General features: G+C 34.6%; 2 protein-coding genes across 8 annotated transcripts in view; one reads left to right on the top strand and one right to left on the bottom strand.

Moving 5' to 3' along the window:
* Nucleotides 1-15,166, bottom strand: part of LOC108566353 (SLIT-ROBO Rho GTPase-activating protein 1-like) — a 24,213-nt gene extending 9,047 nt beyond the window's left edge. For 2 of the 6 annotated variants that reach the window (XM_017926186.1, XM_017926187.1), the window contains exon 1: nt 14,551-15,166. In XM_017926186.1, the coding sequence (XP_017781675.1) occupies nt 14,551-14,626 (76 nt within the window). In that variant the 5' untranslated portion in view covers nt 14,627-15,166. Of the gene's footprint in view, nt 1-5,109; nt 5,195-11,767; nt 12,009-14,550 lie in introns of those variants that run through there. The other 4 variants (XM_017926183.1, XM_017926181.1, XM_017926184.1 and 1 more) reach the window with 4 other exon arrangements.
* LOC108566352 (GPI ethanolamine phosphate transferase 1) lies at nt 5,565-20,238 on the top strand. 2 transcript variants are annotated; one of them, XM_017926179.1, is made up of 12 exons: nt 5,565-5,627; nt 15,824-15,971; nt 16,034-16,260; nt 16,314-16,537; nt 16,597-17,053; nt 17,110-17,864; nt 17,923-18,092; nt 18,152-18,324; nt 18,382-18,614; nt 18,674-18,945; nt 19,000-20,080; nt 20,147-20,238. In XM_017926179.1, exons 2-12 carry the CDS (start codon nt 15,969-15,971, stop codon nt 20,170-20,172), a joined length of 3,621 nt encoding a protein of 1,206 aa, XP_017781668.1. In that variant the 5' UTR covers nt 5,565-5,627; nt 15,824-15,968; the 3' UTR covers nt 20,173-20,238. The 2 variants fall into 2 exon arrangements, with proteins under 2 accessions (XP_017781668.1, XP_017781669.1); XM_017926180.1 differs by having other exon boundaries at nt 5,577-5,632.

Here is a 20,238-nt window from a genome sequence, read left to right as displayed (position 1 = left end):
ACATATTATGTGTATTCTTTTTTATATAAACAAATATTAAAAGTATAAAAATATCTCCACCAAGTCCACGAATTGTTACAAGTAATATAAACAAACTTCTCCGTGTGTGAATTGTAAAGCAGTTCCTATTGTTAGTGGTCATTCTAGTTGCATCTTAGTGTTGTTTGTGATCACAAAATTCCTGTTGAACTTATGTTCAAACATGTTATTTGTGTTTTTTTTGTTCAAAATTTAAAAAACTGAATAAAAAGCCAAACAATAAAAAGAACCATAGATATGAAAAGCAAAATCATTAAAAATCGAGATCAAGTCATACTTTGTTTCCGCTTTATCGTAATTTACATTAGTTTATATAGGAAAATGTGTTTCACTATACGAGTATAAATCCGGAAATTTTGGAACGGATTAAATTCGTTAAACGAGGTTTCACTATATACGTATAATGGAAAATGCGAGATTCGGATTCCTTCAAGCTTCGAGCAAATCATTTCTTGCATGTTACAAACGAAAGCAATTTCACAAACGGAATTAATGGAATCCAATAGAAACAATTGTCAGACAACGAACTTCAAAGAAATCCCCGAAATGAACTTTTCCGTTTCAAACAAATCCCTTTCGCAATTAAATCAACGCACGAAAAAAAAAACAAAAGAAGAAAGGCGACTCATTGTAGAATCGAATTACTACATTTTTCTTTTTATTTTATAACAATTTCAAGTTGTCGGAAAAAAAAGGAATTTCAAAGAGATTTACTATTATCATTTCAAAACGGCTGCGTTTTCTATTCTCCAATGTTCGCCCCCGCATTCTTCCACCCTAGCCTTTTGTTGAAACCGGAATGCTTTGTACCTTTTTTTTTACACAATACAAACATGAAAGGATTTTTCTTTTACTCTTATTGTGCGTTTTTTTTTTCTTCAAATAAATCTTTGAGGCGGTTAAAAGAAAATCGAAATCTTGCAGCATTAGGAAATGTAATTAATTAGGAATGTTATTAATTAGCTTGAGGGAGGGATTACGTTATGTAAAGTCTCATTACGTGGAAGGCATCGGGTTTCACCTGGGACAAGTAATTAATGGCGGCGCCGTGTCCACTTCCTCCGTACCAACTTTCTTCGCTGCAATTTATATGCAACAGCTTTGAAATAATCCCAATTACAAACGTGGATTTTATTAACAAACCTTTCGGTTTTTTGAACTATGTTGTAATTACGACAACAATGTTGCATTATTGCGTTCAGATAAAGAGACACATGTCGGAAGTTTCGGTCCAGCGATATCGGGAATGAATGGAGGAGAACGAGCGATAACTTATTGGCTTCGGACAGTCATGAATGAGCCTTTAATACAAACGTTAAATATAGAAAACCGATTGCTGATAACGTCGGAAGCGGCATTATTTATAGGTGCAAAATTAGATTTAGTGGTGGTGGCGTTTACGTAACACCAGCATGGAATGCAGACGGTCCAGGTGGATGTCCTTTTTTTTTCTCTCTTTATCCCAAACAAATATTATTTCTCGCAGTTGAAAAGGTGTACTTAGCGTTCATTAAGACCGGAATAATAACACTTTGAATAAATTATGTGCTTCGTTCTTGGAACGGAGGACGCATTAAAATAATGAAGATATTTTCGTACTCAATTTCACAGACGTTTACACTAAACTCCAATTAAAACAACAACAATAATTAACAGAGAATCAATAAGAAAGAACAGTCTAGGGTCGATGAATTCACCAGAATTTCCATTAAGATTTTATAAAAAAAAAATTACATCTACCTGAATAAATTAATTATCGCAATTAATAAACAGAAAAGTATATTAGTCCAAGCATTCGTTCGGAAATGTCTACTTTCAAGTTTTGAACTGTTTAACTAGATTTCTATGCCGTGCAATAAACTTAATTGGTAAATAAACACAGTTGATGAAATAATTAAATAAAGCTTAAAACTATTTCATTGTGACGATTTCAACAAATTATCATGATTAATGGACGTTTTCGACGAATTCCCAACGTTCGATTTTAGTTTTATTTTCGCAGTTTTTGACTGAAGCATGGAAATGCTTTCAGGATATTAATTAATATTGACGTGGCAATTTACGTCCGCAATATGCAATTTTTTTGTTAATTAAAAATCGAACATTTATGGAAAACCGTAGCGAAATGCAACTGTTCAGGTCGGTGAACCGGTGAAAAATTTCAATAAAAAACTGAAATAATTCAAATCAATTCAATAATCTTTGGTTTTATTAATAATGTAAAATTTGCCTTTAATTCATGATTTATTTTAATCTCTGCTTTTTCCAAATTTGATTTATTTCTAAATTAATAATATATGTTTTATTTTGTTTACTAAATACTAATAGTTGTTTATATTTAAGCAATTGTTATTGAATTAATCTCATGTTTTTCGGGTTTAACAATAATAGTCTTTATACTGCGTATTGTTTCTCTGCTCTTCGAATGTAGCAAACCTAAATGCATTGTATTATTGCTTTTATTTTCTTGATGTAGTCCATGAACATAAATAATGTCAGATGCAAATTGCTTGGCTTTCATCCAATTTAATACAAAATACAAGCAGCAATAACAGTTACATTTTTATCCATCATCTGTATAGCAAAACCAATTTCCATTCCGTATTGTATTTACTCCACTACATAATTCATTGTTATTTATAATTGAAACTCACAACACGTAATTTGTATTTATGTAATAAACTAATGGATTTCTGAGAAATAGTATTGAAAAAATAAATTAGCTGCATTGAAAAAGCTTGTACTTTTGTGGACTTTGGACATTGTCCAAGAATTCTATAATCTAAGGGATTGAACAAGATGGCGACTTTTATCCTAACATCAAGAAAAAGGTCCGGACCAGGTGTAAATGGAAAATTACCACAAAAAATCCTACTTTCACCCTCGTCATTTCTTTACAAAAATCCTTCCACATAATAACAGGGTTTTTTTTTCTAAAACTTCAACTTCCAAATGAATAATTCATTTTGTTAAAAAAAATATATTTCTATTAAGAAGATGTATTTAAATTGAGTTCAGACTTCAACCTAGTTACATACATGCTTTAAGACAATCGAAAGACGTGTTTGTAAATACAATTCAAATTATTACAAATAATAACGCATGAGATTCTTTTTTTTTTCTATTACAACAATATTTCAATGGGAAATTCGTCATTGATCAAAATTTAATTTTTACATGCATTTTTCGATTGCATTAAGCACGTATTTGAATATAATTGTTGAATCATATTTGTGGTAAAAGCACAACGCAGACAACAGTTTCGAATTACGTAACGCTCGCACGAGAAGAAAACAAAAAGTAAAGAAACGACGATTGTGCTCAGAAACACTTAGCATTTGACATGTATAGCAATTGGAGCAAAGAGGTCATAACGAAAATGTTAAATATATTTATTTTTCTGTAATAAACGAGAACTTTAATCTTCTTACAATCAATCTTGAAGTTAAATAAAAATGTAATTTTATAATAACGCAAAATATTTCATAAATCTTAATAGACTTAAAAAAATGTTTCAATATTTATGTTTAATATCATAAATATTGAAACGAAATTTTGTTATTTTGTAAATGAATAATAGTTTATTTGTTGTATATTGTGCAACTATTGCAATAAAATAAATTGGTTGGGATTAAACAAAGCGTTTGAAATATTTATATGCGATATTGATTGGACGAAGTTCAAGGTTAATTGTGTACTGAAAATTCAGCGGTAAATAATTGAAATTGACGTGAGCTGCACAAACAATGAATGCGTCGCGCTCTAATTACAATCATTAAGTTTTCATTGGAAACAGTTGACGGGAATGTACATCACCCTTAAATATTTTATTGCTCGATCATGGATGGAGAGGAGAGGAGAGGAGAGAACGGGTTTCGTTTGCTGTTGAAATATTCAAAATGGAAGTTTATCCGGCTTTATAATTGAAACTAACAAAAACAATACAAATAGAATTCAATACCAGTAAATAATGAATAACACAAACTGGAATTCAATTCGTTTATTTTGTAAAATGATATTGAAATTTTAAAAATGAAAACATGCAATGGATTCAAAGTTGAAATAATTAATGGAAAGCAAGATTATCGTTATAGAAAATTCAATTGGATTTGAAGGGAAAAATAAATGAAAACGAAGGGGAGGATTTAATTGCAATTAAAGAATGCGTATTTGAGCCACCCTCGCCCAGCGACAAAAATGAGGGTCCCCAAATGAAGGAATAAAAAGTTTGTAGGAAACAAGGAGGGACTCCTTTCCTTTGGGGTTGGAGGTCTAAAGATAGCCGGGTCTATATGAGTCACGCGCCTTTTCCTCTTTGTCCGCCGATAATACCCTCTTACTCAGGAAATCCAAGAAGGAAAAATATGCATTTATGTCTGGCTCGGCTATATGTGCGTGTGTCAGTATGTATATATATATATATGAATGGCGCTGGTGGAAGTCATTTTATTGTTCGTTCTTATTCTTTCTCTTCTTGTTATTATTTTTATGGTCGCGCCGGCGACGGAACTGCTTAATTTTAGAAAGCTAAACAAGGGATCAGAGCGGAAGTTCCACGATTGACTCATCATAAAGTCCATTCTCATCTCACCGCCGATTTTATTGATCTGTCCTCCCAAAGTGCACAAGGCATACATTATATATATATACATACTACCATACCCAACTACATATGCATGTACAGACAGACAGTTCTACCATTCCAATGCACGCTCTATTATTACATTGCGGATACCGACATTTACCATCGTGGATATATTATTATATGATTGTGTATGCTTGTATTTGCACAACGGGTACCACCGGCGATAAGGTGGAATGTGCTTGGGATTAGATTGAGCCGCGTGGGCGAGGTGGTATTGTTTTATCAGCAAAATGCACGGTTCGCGACGGCCAAAGAGGCATTCAACTCTGCAGCCGTGACAATTAAAACAAAATGAAAATAAAGACTTATGAATGTACCGTAAACGAAGAAAGAGTAAAGCGGAGCGCGTAAGTTTTGTCTCAGCTGCAGAGATTTAGATTGGATGCACGTATGTTTTGGATTTTTGGGGTGGGATAGCTTCAGACCTGGAAATACATCTTTGGTTTCCGTGTTGTGCGGATGGATCCATCCGTTTCTTTGTTGGATGATGCACTGGAACATCTCAGGAGGATGCTGCGCACTAGGGCACTGGCATTACTACTACACCACGAAGATGCTAGTCCTGAGCCGTCTTCGGAGAAGACGCAAACAATAAATAACAAATAGCGAACGGCAACAACAATAACAACAACACTTCGGTGGTACTGCAGCGCGCACTTCTTTGTTTTAAACCGTGTTACTTTATTTTGACTTTTAATTTTTGTTTTTTTTTTTTGTTTTCAACTATTCTGGCAATTTCCTTCACGAAAGTATAAAAATATATAAATATACACACCGAACGTAAGGGGTTCTCGCGCACGTGGGTATCTAAATATAAAAGCGCTGTGTACAGTGTACCTAGCCAGCAGCCGGATGGTTCTGTGCTCTCAGTCAACCGGCGTTTAACGTGTTATGGCTTGTGTGGCCAGTGCCGTCCTGTCCCGTTCCGACTGGGTACTCTTTGGTAAGGTATTGGGGGCCCCCACGTTCAATGGGTAGACGAAGTGGGGAAAAGAGAGATGATAATATATATATACAAACATATATATCTATATACAAGCCTATGTATGTATGTATATATATATATATTCTGTAGTATGGTAGAGGCGCCTGCGCCTCCGGTGGCGGGCTTCGGAGCCCCTTGGCCCTTCTAACGAAATGCACCACCACCACCTTCGGTCGAGAACGAGAACCTTTCTCTCTCTCTCTCACGATAAAACTTCTTCGTCTTCGCCACCGGAAGGTCATCGTCCATCGATCCCTGCACCCACAAATGCAGGCGATCGCACTCTCAACAACATGCACCACACCATCCTCATCATCATCAACAGCAGCGTTGATTCCGTCCACTGGGAGCAGGAAATACGGGATGCAGAGATCATTAATCGTATCGATTTTCCAACCGGAATCCGAAAGTTCGATGATGGTTGTCGGCGGCGGTGGTGTGATGCGATGAGCGGGGGGGCGGCGAAACAAACAAAAAAAATCAACAGAATGAGATGAACAGGCCAGCATCAGCAGCCAACGAAAAGGAGAAGACGGCGACATGCAACGTCTATCTGTAACGTAATACACGTCGCGTTTTATATAACCGGTCCGGTGGTATACGCGGGGCGGCGTCTCCTCCACCGGTTAAATCCGACGCCTATCGCATTCATTAACCTCCAGCTTAATGAGCATCGCCGCGACTCAATTCGAATTACATCATCGCGGAGATATCAGCGCTCGTCCCTTTATTATTTGTTATTGAATCACCAACCAAATTCTATGCTCTCTGCATACAGTTAATTAACTGATTACGTCCAGTTGACGCGAAACGGATATTCAATGATGACACCTCCGATCCGAGCTGGGGATGATCAATTAAATGATGCTCATTAAATCGATAATATTTATTGACAGCTGTGCTACGATCAAATTTTATCTTTATACATAAATTGTGTGAAACAAGCCGTTCCATTTCTATACTATTTAAATACCTTCAAGTGTGAGAATTAGTCGAGAATTTAAATAATAGCCAGTCTAATAGTTTCTTGGAATTAGGGTTTCTCCTGTTTTTTTTTTTATTTCTTCACTTCAAGGTTTCAAGATAAATTCCATCATTAATGGTAATTCTATCATTATTAGTTAAATTATAGTAAATTTCTTACACAAATAGATAATATTATGTTTTGATACAACGACAATGCAGGAAAACACGCATAGAAGCGATAATCATCATACTTATATCTGCTTTACACAAAGATAGTTCTTTTAGAATTGGCAAAACAACATTAAGTTGGATCGTTTCCAAAAGCACTTTGAGCAGTTTTAACGTTATATCTCGCGATTTTTACTATCTTTGCGTAAAGCGGTATTAAATTTAAGACAATAGCTACTTGTAATCCTTAAATTTTCCACTTATTCCGAACACTAAAAGGTATTTATCGATTTATCGTAGAAATAATCTAAATAGTAATAAGAAATGCACGGAAGTAGCAAAGGACAGGAAGTGCCGAGAACAATAGTTAACCAAGCCTGTACATATATTATATAATGAGAGGAATCGCGTATAATTAGAATGGATCATTGTGATTCCTTTAGTTCCATAGAATAAGAAATTTATAGTTAGTATTTTAAACCAGTAGACTAAATATTAAATAACTAATTAAATGGGATCAAGATAGTAAACTTCGTTGAAACAAAGAGTTAAATTTAAATAATAGGCGTAAATGTAAATGAATCAATCATTATATAGTGCATGTGCAGTAGCAAACAATAATACAATTCACTGATTAACAACAAAGCATATTATATAAATCGCATTAAATAATAACTCAAGGTCAACGGATATGCATCTATTGTATAGTGGATTTTTATAACCGCAAAATATTATTAGAATTAAAGTATATTCCACCCTTAACCAAAGAGCAATACAGCATGATTATTTTTTATCTTTAAATCAATTTAAAATTTCTTAATAAAATAATCACTTTTCGACTTTCAACTTTGTTTATGAATTATTTTCATCGTTAATGTAATTACATCAACACTTTGATCAAAATCATTTTATTACCGTTTTATTGATTGTGGTCAATACTTGATTCGTGTCCACTGGAAAATTCGTTAACGGCATTACAGAGACAACCAGAAAAAAGAAAAGAAAAGAAAATAACCGCAGTATTGAAACTCGTCTCACCGCATAAAGCGGACAAAGTATGAAGTGGAAAGAAATGTGTGATCATGTTTTATTTTTATAATTTCATTTCGGAATTTCATTGTATTATCGGGCCAAGACCAGAAAGAAGTTTATATATAATTAAACGTCTGTGTGTTCGCAATTTATGAATGAAATCGTTGTTTTCCTATTGAAGCACGAAGTCAAGATAAAGAAAGAAAAGAAATAAAAAAAAAGGAGACAAATTGATATATGTGTGTGTGTGTAACCGAGAGAAGAGAATCAACAGCAGAGAAGTCTACTTATCAGCAGCTCAAGTTAATCGTTACGGATGACTATTATGAATCTAACGACAGATTTGTGTGTGTGTCACATCAATAAATAATATAGTGAATGGTTTTGTTGTGAATGTAACTCGAAGCTTAGATTAACGTTATCGATTCAGGGTGTACGGTTTCGTGAAATTATTACAAATTAGTATCGTTTTCACATCGACCACAGCAGATTCGGAATGGCATCAGTTCAAAACAAAAATATAAATAAGCGTTATAAAATTAGTTTCACTTTCGACGTTCACCCAAATGGTGGAACGTTTAAATGTCACGCTATCAATCGGATTTAGTAGCGTAGTAATTACGTTTAATTAACGAATAACCATCAATGAATTACAATCGAGACACCTAATTAGTTTTGCAATTCAACCACGTACAATTATATGCTAAGTAAGTGACTACACTGATTGCAATTCAAATTACCAAATAATTTATTTGATCGATCGATCCACAAGCTTCTTTTAGATTTGTTGATTTACATTAATTGAATGATCCGAAGGTAGATTGAAAAAAGAAGGACTATTCTCAAGGAATTAGCCTGAATTGGTGCAAAAGAAAGGACGACGCTGCGAAACTTCTTTAGAAAACGAAGTATCGATCCCGCATTTCAGTAGGGAATAAAAATATATATATATATATACTCGTAAACTATAGCAAAACTTCTGTATCGCCGCCTTCGATGTACGGCGATTACAGTTCGCGAAGTAATTTCGGATCGCTTAAATTCTGCGTTACGTAACTGCATCTCTGGATTATTGGATCCATCGCGTAATCCCGAAGGGGCAACGATCTTTGATCCCTTTCCGCTCTGCCATTGCTAGGTGAAATACGTAACAAAAATGCAGTTGAATTTCCGATCGTGAACAAACAATTCTACTTGGATTTTACAATGATACATTCAACCTTGATATTTTTCTACATTTTGATACAAAATTTTATAGATTAAAAAAAAACTTCTAAAATCTTCGAAATTGGTTATTTTTTACAATCACTTCGAAAAGTTCTAAACATTTCTTAGTTTAACAAGAATCAAACTATACAAAATAATGATCTTCAAAGAAGTGCAGTATAATAATAAGTTTTTGTGATAATGCACTTTGAGATGGTCTTTACATGGATTATTTCTAAGTTACGCAAGAGATAAAGAAAAACTAAGTAATGTTCTTCGAAGGAGTGCAATATAATAATAATATAATGGTAGGTGATGGAAATACCGTCGAAACTGGGTGATTAACGGAGCGGTACTCAATTAGAAAGTGGCAAATTGCAAGCGTTACGTTTTGCTTGTAAATATTACGGCCGGGGATTTGTTTCGATAACAAACAGAATAAAATATTTGTATTCGTAATCTTAATAAAGCCGCGGTTTAATTTTGTCGCCGACGAAGATAAACTATTCCGCGGCCATGGATGTTTACGTGTTTACACTTTTCGCGCAAATATTTAAACTGTCGATGCCAATTTTGTTGCGGTTCCTTCTACAATTCCCCTCTTCTGTACTCTTTCTTATTCTCTTGTCGTTTCTTCTGCTTTTTCGTTTACATTTTTTTTTCTCTTTATTATCCGATTCCATTTATCTCCGAGCGTATGTTCACCTATCGAATTAACCTAACCGGTCGAGCCGGGCCAAAATACAAGCGTTCCAGTATTGAAGGTCACTACTACAGGCAAGGTGTATCCTAACAGATTTGATCACATAAATGTAACATTTAGAACGTTGTTAATAATTTATTTTAATTCAATTTATTTTAGAGCCAAATGGAAATCGTAACTATTGAAAATTGATAGAAAATGTATTAGGTATAATTATCGAACCATAAAGTTGATGCCAAATTAAGTAGGATGAGCACATAATCAAGACAAATCTAGAAACGAGAGCAATTGTTTGAATGCGTTCGAGGAACTGAATTTCTCTCTCCAAATGCAAACAAAGTTGGTTAGTACGTGGAAACGCAATTACGGGCGTGAATAATGGAACGCAATCACGAATTCGTACCGAAAACCCCAATTCCCTATCGTAAATTGATAAATATGAAACATTCCTCCCTCCCTCTTACTCCATGCACTCACTATCCAATCCTATACTCTATCCCTGGCGTCTTCCATAATTCACATCGCGTAGCAAATCGTAATCGTAAATTTGCAACAGCAGAAACCAGACGGCCTTATCCGCCTTCAGAGATGAACTTTCTACCTCGATAAAACCTATTACACAAAATATAATCCGATTCGTCGCAAATCGAAAAGGAAACGGTGATACAAATAAGTATAAGTACATAGGGTTTTGATGAAATGTTGCATGCCTTCAATTACATTTTTCTCTCTGTATTTTCATTATCCTCCGTTTCGCAATCGAGGAAGTTTAATAGCGTTGCAGCTCGAAACGAGAATTTACACTCCTGCGCTCCACCAGAAGATTAATTTTAATTATCTCGCAACTTCATGAATTCACGTTATTAACGAGCTCGCCCTGATTACTTCCAACTTCGTTGTCCTCTAACAATTACGTACAATCATGGATCTTCCCAGTAAATAAAATTTTATTTCTCTTAGCTATTTTCATCTTACAACATCTTTCGATTACTTTTATTAATTTTTAACTTGAATTATTTTCACTGATCAAATATGAATATGATAAAAAAAAATATATATTGTGGATTTATGTTTCATTCTTGATCCAATTGGTGCGAATCGTAATTGTTATGTGTGCAAGGATGTTGCAGGTGCAGTAAATTAGCTTTCCGTTTTGGTGCAGTTGTATACGCTAATATGTTAATATGATTACGTTATGGCATGAATTAATCGTGAGTAGAAGTAAATGAGCAAACTAACGAACAAACAGAACTCGAAAAACAACAACAACAACAACAACGGCGAGTGATGGAGAGGAAAACGCGAGCAAACAAACCTTACCTAACAGTAAATGAAAATTTACACACAAGATTCATTTATCCCCGTCGTCCTGACCGCAGGATATCGCCGCCCAAGATAAACTTCCTTGCGGCAGCACAAAACCAAAAATGGAAATATTCTAATTCCAGAAATGCGTTATTTTATATAAATCTGATAATTAAATAATCAATTCATTTTATATGTAGAATTTAATATATTCGGTTGATTAGAATAATTCGAAAAAAATAAAATAAAAATCCTTTCCAATTTCTTCATGTCTTTCTTCGTATTTTACATATATAAACAAGTTCGAGGTCCTTGAATCGCTCGAGAGGAATGCATATTGATATGTGCATTCCTAAAGTAAAGTTTAGTTTGAAATTTGAGTTTTTTAAGTCGCTTTGCTTAATGCGTAATAGTAGTTACGGATTGGTATTAATTTGAATCACTTGAACCTTGCCCAAACCGCAACAACGGCGAACGAAATACAATACGGCGACAGTAAAATGGCGCCTGATGGATGCAAGAATAGAAAGGAGGAAAATGGGAACCCCGTGTGTTGTGCATGCATTGAACTACCAACATTTGTACATGCATTCTCCGTATTCGAGAACTATGCTTCTTTCTAAAAGAATGATGATTATACTTCGGAAGTATTTTTTGTTTGTTTGTTCATTATATTATGAACACGGATGTAGATTATAATTTGTTTTCAATTCTGTACCTTCTTTGAGGGTGTTCCAAGGCTTTGCTGTTGCACCGATCGGTTTGTGCAAATCGCGGGACATAGCGATGCGGACTCGCGGACGCGCCAATTTCAACTGGCACGAAACAAACAAATAGGAAAAGAACAAACAAATAGGAGATGAAGAAGGAAAACCACATCCAGTCGCGACGAACGCGAAAGGGAGCATAATTCAAGCTTTGACGGTTTTAATAATCATTTCCTACAATCAGAGTAGATGTGGGGTCGCACATGCTAATGCATATAAAGTAACAGACCGTCAGGCGGTCACGAATTACGCCAGAGCAGACCATACCAGACCGGTCATCTCTAAATAAGAGTGATCCCCATACCACTACCTACACCAATGAAAGACAATAGGGCCTAATGGAAGTTAAGTCCTCTAAATCCGCGGAGCGTGCAGCAACCATAATGCGATAGCAATAGCCATAGCATGTCTGTCTCTCAGGAAACCGGCTCCTCCTAGTGTTTATAAAGTACCGCGCCGCGCGTCTGTTGAGCATCTCCGAAAACCCGATTCTCTCTTCCTCCCTCCAACAACCTCCACTCCCGCACCAAAGAGGAAACAAAAATTACTCACACACAATTTACTAATTATAAACTTCGTTACATACATTCAGCATTCAGACATCCTGTTTTTCGATCGGGGACAATGAAACCTAACCGGGAGGAGTACAGAAAATACAATACACTCAATGAAACCGCGTATTGATCTTCGCGAGATGTTTACATCAAACAGCTACAAAACCTAGACTTTAAGAACTCTGGCAGCAATTTATCGGTGCGTTCCGATCTCCTCGAGCAAAACGGTACGCTTATTTTCAATTCGTGTTCCTACCTGGACCATAAAATTGTCTTGAACAAAGTATCTCACCAAAACATCTCTTTTCCAGTTTCTAAAAGAATCCTATACACAATGCATCCACAAAATAAAAGAAGACTAAAACTATCCGGTCTTAAAGAAAATCCATTTAGAAAACTTTCCGCGCCGAGATTATATCTGAAGAAAGAAAGCTTAACGAAAATAATCCTCAGATAAAAAAAAAACACATTAACCCGAAAACTACAGTCGGAAGTAAGTTTATCGTTCTTAGAATCTTATCATCGACCGCTCTTTGCCTATCTCTTTCTTTTTGGTCTCATCGTTGCTGTAGGCCATTTGTTATTGCAGGACCATTCGTTTTACTCATCAACCCCCACAGATAATTTATGATTGAGGGGGATTTGGAGTATCGTGCATTATCAACCGAAGCATATGAGGTTGGGACCAATCCGAAATAACGCAGGTTGCAAAAGAGAAGCTGCTCCGAAATTAATTGCAGTGGATATAATTTTAGACGCGATTTATTTTTTCAATGCAGCTGTTCTGATACTCCTTTTAAACTTGTAATTCCTTCATTTAAAACTTTTGCGTTCAATTTATATCTATAGCATATTTACTTTCTTTTTTTTTTAGCAACGTAATGCTTCGACCGTTACTTTTTATTTTCGATAAGAAAGAATAACATCTTATCACGTTTAAAATTATATCGGTTATAATTATAAATTATTGAAGTTACATCATTTTGTTGAGTTATCTAAAATTATTATATTGAATTAACATTGTCATTATTATAATAATGTATAGATACATTTATTTTGAATACAACAAAAGCATAGGTAAAACATTAGAATAATAAGCCGGCGATAAAAAGTCTTCAGATACAAACTTTAGTACAATATATGTAATTAATAATTAAAATATTAGGATTATCTCTAGGAATATGAATATTCTGGTATGGAGAAAGGTTGAATTTAGTTAAGAGCATTAATTAGTGTAGTGCCAAATATGCGTAATACTACGACTGTTTATCGCCGGCTTTCAATAATTACAATAGGGACTTCTATGTATGTAGGTTAATAAATGGTTTTGTACAAGGTGAGCTTTCTATGATAACCATAACAGGAACGTCGTGATAAGCACGTACGGATGTAATTAAACAAAGCGCAACAGCGAAAAAATAGCAACCAGCAATTTTATAAACGAATAAAAAAATGCAATATAAATATACAAGAGTCATCCAATCTGTTTCATATCATTTAGTAAACAAGTTTAAAAAAAAGTTGTAAACCGTTGAATTTTACATCATTCTTTTTATCTGGTCTTCCTTCTATTTCTCTTGCATTCGTTTTATTCGTGCATTTTAGTTTAGGGTCCTCTGAAAAATTCCAAAGCCATATGTTTGCTACAACGATGGGGAGAAAAGTATCGCATGACAAAGCCACAGCATGAAAAACGAACACGCTGAGTCAAGATTCAAATGCCAGGCCTAGCCGACAATAAGATTGGACGGATGGAAATGCATCCCGATTGCACACCCAATAATCGTATTTTCCCACGGTACTACTGCGATCCTATTCACACGAGAATATACCACCGCATACATTGTCATTGTCGCGCGCTTCATAAATCTTTACCATTCAAAAAAGGTCCCTCCATTTCACCATCGTCTGCAAAGAGGAAAAATACGGCTACTACCGAGAAGTACCCATTGTGGTACGTGCACCTGCGTACCACAAGAACAACAAACCCGAAAAACTTTCGATTATCTCAGCTTCCTTCTCTTTCGAACGAACGGTTAGATCCTTCTCTTCCAAACACTGTTATATAATTTAGCGGCAAATGTAAACAAGTGAATTTCCTTTCCTCGCATATAACAACCACTAGGGTATCAACAGTACGTGCTATAAGAATGTTCGGTACAATATGCAAGACGACTTACTGTTAAAGACTAGCAGTTTCCTTGTGGATCCCAGCCGCTTGATGGGCGATTTAATTTCTTGCTCGTTCTCATCCATAACTGGGGACCGGTATTTATGGAACTTATGGGAAATCGAAAATCGCACAGTGCACAAAACCGATCTAAAAGTGTCTTTCAGAATAAAAATAACTACTTTCACATTTTCATGGAATTCTTTGAAGCGAGAGCAAACAACGGGGAAGAAAAGAAAAAATCGTGTGTATATGTTGCCGATGTCTGTCTGTACGTATAAATGTGTATGTATATATATATATATACACACTCTTATATCCGTGTGTATGTAATAAATAGAACGCGAAAGGTGCTCTTCACCAAATTTTTTTCCCAATCGGATTCACGCACAGACGTGTTATTTCAGCGATGGCAGTCGAAAAATCGATTGTTCGACTATTTAACTTGCTTTTTTCTTTATATTACAATCTTGCTCAAAACCGTCCCGACTTGTTTGGCCTCTACCGCTACTGACTCTGGAAGCCTCAAGCCCCACTCATACTCCACAGTTGTGTATTTGTGTTATTTTCAAACTATGGAAACGCGTGCCAACAACTTCCCGACGCCCCATCTGTTTGAAACCTTCTATATTAAACCTATATTTTAACCAGAGGATAAAAGTCCTTCTGTAGTAGCTCCATCTGGATTTGTTATACAACTATATTATACAATTCTTTGCAACAATTTGAAACGATCTGTTTACTATTTATTGGTATTCAAGTGCAAGAGCAAGAGCAACGACATTAACTTTAATATACTTACACGCTTTTATTACAAGTACCAAGAACGTAAAGTAGAAACATTTTATTCAATAATAATACATTATTTAATAAAAATAAACAATGAAGCTTTATAAACAAATAAGTAATATGGAAGAAGTTACTACAATGTACATTATAAAACTCTAAAGATACTCTAGATATTATTTATAATTTACTATATTACTTTACATACTATTACAAGTTTAAATATAGAATGGAGTAAGTTTACCCAATTTAAATGGTTATAGTATTCAATTTGTATGATTTAATATAGCAATTATGAATAGTTGAAGATCAGTAATGACAGTGGCTGTGATGCGTGGGTTTTAGCAGGTGTTACGTCATGATGGATTGCGTTACATCACGACCTCTAGTGAATTTATACAACATTAAAGTTGTAAACTTTATGTAGCAAAATATTCATTAGATCGGCCATTTATCACGATTTGTCTTGATTTCACTTGGAATTAATTGTGCTGTAGGATTTAAAACAATCATCAATAATGATTAACATTTATGACGACATCTCTTATAAATTGAAATAGATAAACGATGTAAACAGTATTTAATAAGTATGTGATCCAAATCAAACATATCTCCTATCTCTGTGATGATAGATAATTTGAAATGGTAAAGTGATAATAGTACCTGTGTGTATTGGTGATTCATATTTTTTCTATTCAATGTTTCAGAAACAAGAAAGCAGGAGTTTCACTAAGCTATGGATTGGTGGAATCCTCATCCATCTCACAGTATTAGGTCTTATTTTAGACCTATACTTTAAATCACCTGTAAATACAGGAATGACACCATACAAATCAGATAAACCCTTTGCTCAAAGAGCTGTGCTGTTTGTTGCTGATGGCTTGCGTGCTGAAACGTTTTTTAACTCGAAGAATCATAGGACTCCTTACTTAAGGTAAATACCATATAGAATTTTAGTATTAGATAAAATTTTATTTGAAATTTTAGTCAACTTTGCAATGGGACTGGTGCTTTCGGAGTCATTAACACCAGAGTGCCAACTGAATCAAGGCCTGGACATGTGGCAATTCTTGCTGGACTTTATGAAGACCCAAGTGCTATATTTACAGGGTGGAAAGCAAATTTAGTGAGTTTTGACTCGATAATAAATCAAAGTAACTATGTCTGGGCACTGGGAAGTCCTGATATAGTTAATATATTTCCTAAATTAGGTAATACTTTAATATATTTTTTTTAAATAAGATGTGAGAATTATATTTATATTTTTCAGATACATGCAAACTGCACGTTGCTTCTTATAATCCAGAAGATGAAGATTTTTCAGGGAGGAGTTCAACAATAAACTTGGATACTTGGGTATTTGATCAAATGAAAAAGTTAATGACACAACATCACCCTTGTCTTGCTGATATAATAAAATTGGAGCAAAAACTAAAGACCATACAGTATGAAAAGCAACAATACTCAGTATTAAGAGAGCAATGCATCTCTGATAATAAAGGTTGCCAGGGAGAACTTTGTCCTCATGAAGAAAATCTTTGTTTGTCAAAGTTAAACAAAGTTCTGGTACCACTGATGGCAGCTGAAATAGACATGTTTGCACATATGACTGTGTTAAAAAATAATTGTAAGGCAACCTGCAGTGAACTATGTGAAGAAGGAAACTTCTTCTTCTTACACCTTTTAGGCATGGACTCCGCAGGTCATATACATAAGCCAAACTCAAAGTATTTAAGAATTTTATTAGTACAATTGTTGATTACTAATATTATGTTTTTTTCAGAGAGTATTTTAACAATTTAATTGCGGTGGACAAAGGAATACACGCTACGGTAGAAGCAGTGGACAAGTTTTATGGGGATAACGCGACAGTGTACATCTTTACTTCAGACCATGGTATGACGAATTGGGGAAGTCATGGTGATGGATCAGATCATGAGACCAAGGTACCTTATATTGTATGGGGAAAAGGCATTAAAGGGAGTAGCAACCCTCACGACATGGAACAAGCTGACTTAGCTCCATTGATTGCCACACTTATTGGTGCTCCCATACCCATAAATTCAGTAGGTGTACTTCAGGAACAATTATTAGATGGATCAGCTGTAGAAATAGCTCAAGCGCTTCTTGTCAACGTAAAGCAAATATCCGAGCAATACTTAATTTTGTGTAAAACGTTCGAGAATACATTATTGTTTAAAGAATTTTTATCGTTTACTGAGGGTAACACTGTCGAAAGTCAGATTGCAAACTTAAAACTGTTACTCGAAAATGGTAAAACCGATATGGTTATAATGAAATGCCATAAGTTGATCGAAGACCTTAAACACGGCATAACATACTTGAGCAATTATTATTATATACCAAAAATGGTATGCATTATGTCCGGTTTTATTAGTTGGATGGTAGCGCTATTAGTTTCAACTTTGGATCCACCAAGAAATAGACGATATATTCAAGAATATATCTCAAATTTGGAATCTCAAATTTTTAAAATACTCGCATCAGTTATGCTAATTATTATATCGTTCCTGTATAGTAAGTAGTTTATTATTTATTTTTTAAACTTAATATTAATTTGTTTAAAAAAATTTAGATCTGAACAGTTCTTACACTGCATATATTTATGCATTATTCCCGGCTATAGTGATTATAACTGCATGTAGCAATGACGATTTGATGGGAAAGTTGATATCTACGAATTTCAACAAGAAAACTCGAGACTTTATGATTTTCTTAATATCCTCACTTATGATACAATTCTTGGTAAATATAATTTGCTATCATATTATTGGCTTTTATAACTTTTTTTATTATTGTTTTAGGTCAAAAGTTTTTTTAATAAGATATATTGTGCCGTGATTTTTGGTATATTATTTCTGTGGATGTTTTTCGTCAACATAAATAGACACGTGAAAATTTTGTGGATGGCATGCTGTGCCATTCTTATTGCCTTGCTGTATTATCCTACAACTACTAATTTTACTTATATCGGATTGTAAGTGACACTTATTTTAATTACTGACCAACAATTAATTCATTTATAATTCTTTAGTGGACTCGGTGTTTGTGTTTGGTTACTATTTTACCTAAACGTGATCAGGAGCAAATTACGTGAGTTTGTGGAAGCAAGCCATTACAAGAGAACTTTCTTTTGGAAAGCTTTAATAAACATACCGTTGCTTCTGTTTACACTATCCGTCTGCAATTCTATATATATTGCGAATAGTTTTATTAATGAAAATGGTGTTTTCATGATGAATAAATCTATTTCATGGATCATGACTGGTAACTATATATATATTTGTTTTGAAATATTATCAAAGTTACACAATTTTCGTTTTTAGTGTTGGCCCTGGTATCGATATTTCTATCCCCAACAACCATTTATGGACGTTTCGGTCAAATTGCGTCATGTCTAATTGTTCCACTGACATTAATGTCTGTGAATATAGATTTATTCGTTTATACCGTCATAGTTGGAACTCTCTACTTGTGGATTAGAATTGAAGGAACTATTTATAATAGTTATTACAATCTAAATTATATTTACTATAATGCCTTACATGACCTTAAAACTTCGACGAGATTATCTGATTTCAGAAAAACCTTTATATATGTAAGTTATAAAGCAATATGATATTTGTTTAAATACATTTTGGGTTATTTACAGTTATCTTTAGTAATCGGATATTACTTTGCTATTGGAAATATAGCTAGTGTTAATGGTTTTGATCCTATGTGGACACGTGCTTACGTTAGTACATTCAACCCCATATTGATGTGCCTATTAATTATTTTAAAAATGGTTATTCCCTTTTTTATCATAACCTGCGCTTTCCACACGGTGAATTTGTTAACCAAAGCAAATTCGGTATCTACTTTTAAAATTTTATTGCTATACTGTGACCAGATGGTGATCAATTTTATCCTTCGCATACGAAATGAAGGTTCGTGGAAGGATATAGGGCAGTCGTTGTCGCATTTTGTAATTATGGAGGCGATGATTTTGGTAATCATTATATTTTACGCATTTTCGTATTATATAACAAGGCAGAAAATGCCATACCACAAAAAGATGTTTGAAGTGATATGCAAGGAGCAACTTAATGAAAACGAATGGGGAATAATCAATCAATATCGTCATATGCGTCAGGATAGTCGAATCCAATTTGATGATGATAAATCTGAGCCGCCCAACACTTCGCTAGAATCCGTTTTTGCTCCGAATGTGCCGGTAAACCCTACAACCGATGATGACAAGGTATTCAAGAAGCCAGCAATACCAAAGATGAAAAAACGGAAGAATATACCGTGTCGATTCGGGCATACGGATTTTGGTACAGAAGTTGATTACATCGACCCAATTGCTAGATTTCCGCCTGGAAAGCTGCCTCTGAATACGATTACAGATCGTTCGCAGATGGAGTTACCAACACCACTGCACTGCGACCCTTCCTCTATAAATGCTCCAGGTCCATCTAATATTATGTCCGAAGCAGGACCATCCCGAATTCATCACAAACTTAAAAGAGAAATCAAGAATCTTAAAAGGCAAAGCAATCCCGGAATATTAAATGAGCCTATGCAGTTGCGACCACTTCCGTGTATGAAAAGTAAAATCAAAAAATTTAAAGCGTCAAAGAAAGGCCTTATAATACGCCCAGTTATTCCTGAACTACCCAACGAATTCGTCCAGGCCATGCTACAGAGTGAACCAATGCCGATCTCAGCTGATTCTAATACCCCGAAACGTAAGTTTAATATATATATTGAATCGTGCGTATTTTTAATTATATCTTGTTTGATTTACCATATAGGAAAGGACGACAAAGAAGATGACTAAATAATATGTTAATATTTAGTTTATAGTATATTTGTGTATACGAGAGAAATATCTTATTTAATGATA

This window comes from Nicrophorus vespilloides, unplaced genomic scaffold (genome assembly GCF_001412225.1).
Source record: "Nicrophorus vespilloides isolate i.1.1-1 unplaced genomic scaffold, Nicve_v1.0, whole genome shotgun sequence".
Classification (NCBI taxonomy): domain Eukaryota; kingdom Metazoa; phylum Arthropoda; class Insecta; order Coleoptera; family Silphidae; genus Nicrophorus; species Nicrophorus vespilloides.
The sequence above is the reverse complement of the archived record's forward strand: the minus strand, read 5'-3'. Positions and strand labels throughout refer to the sequence as shown.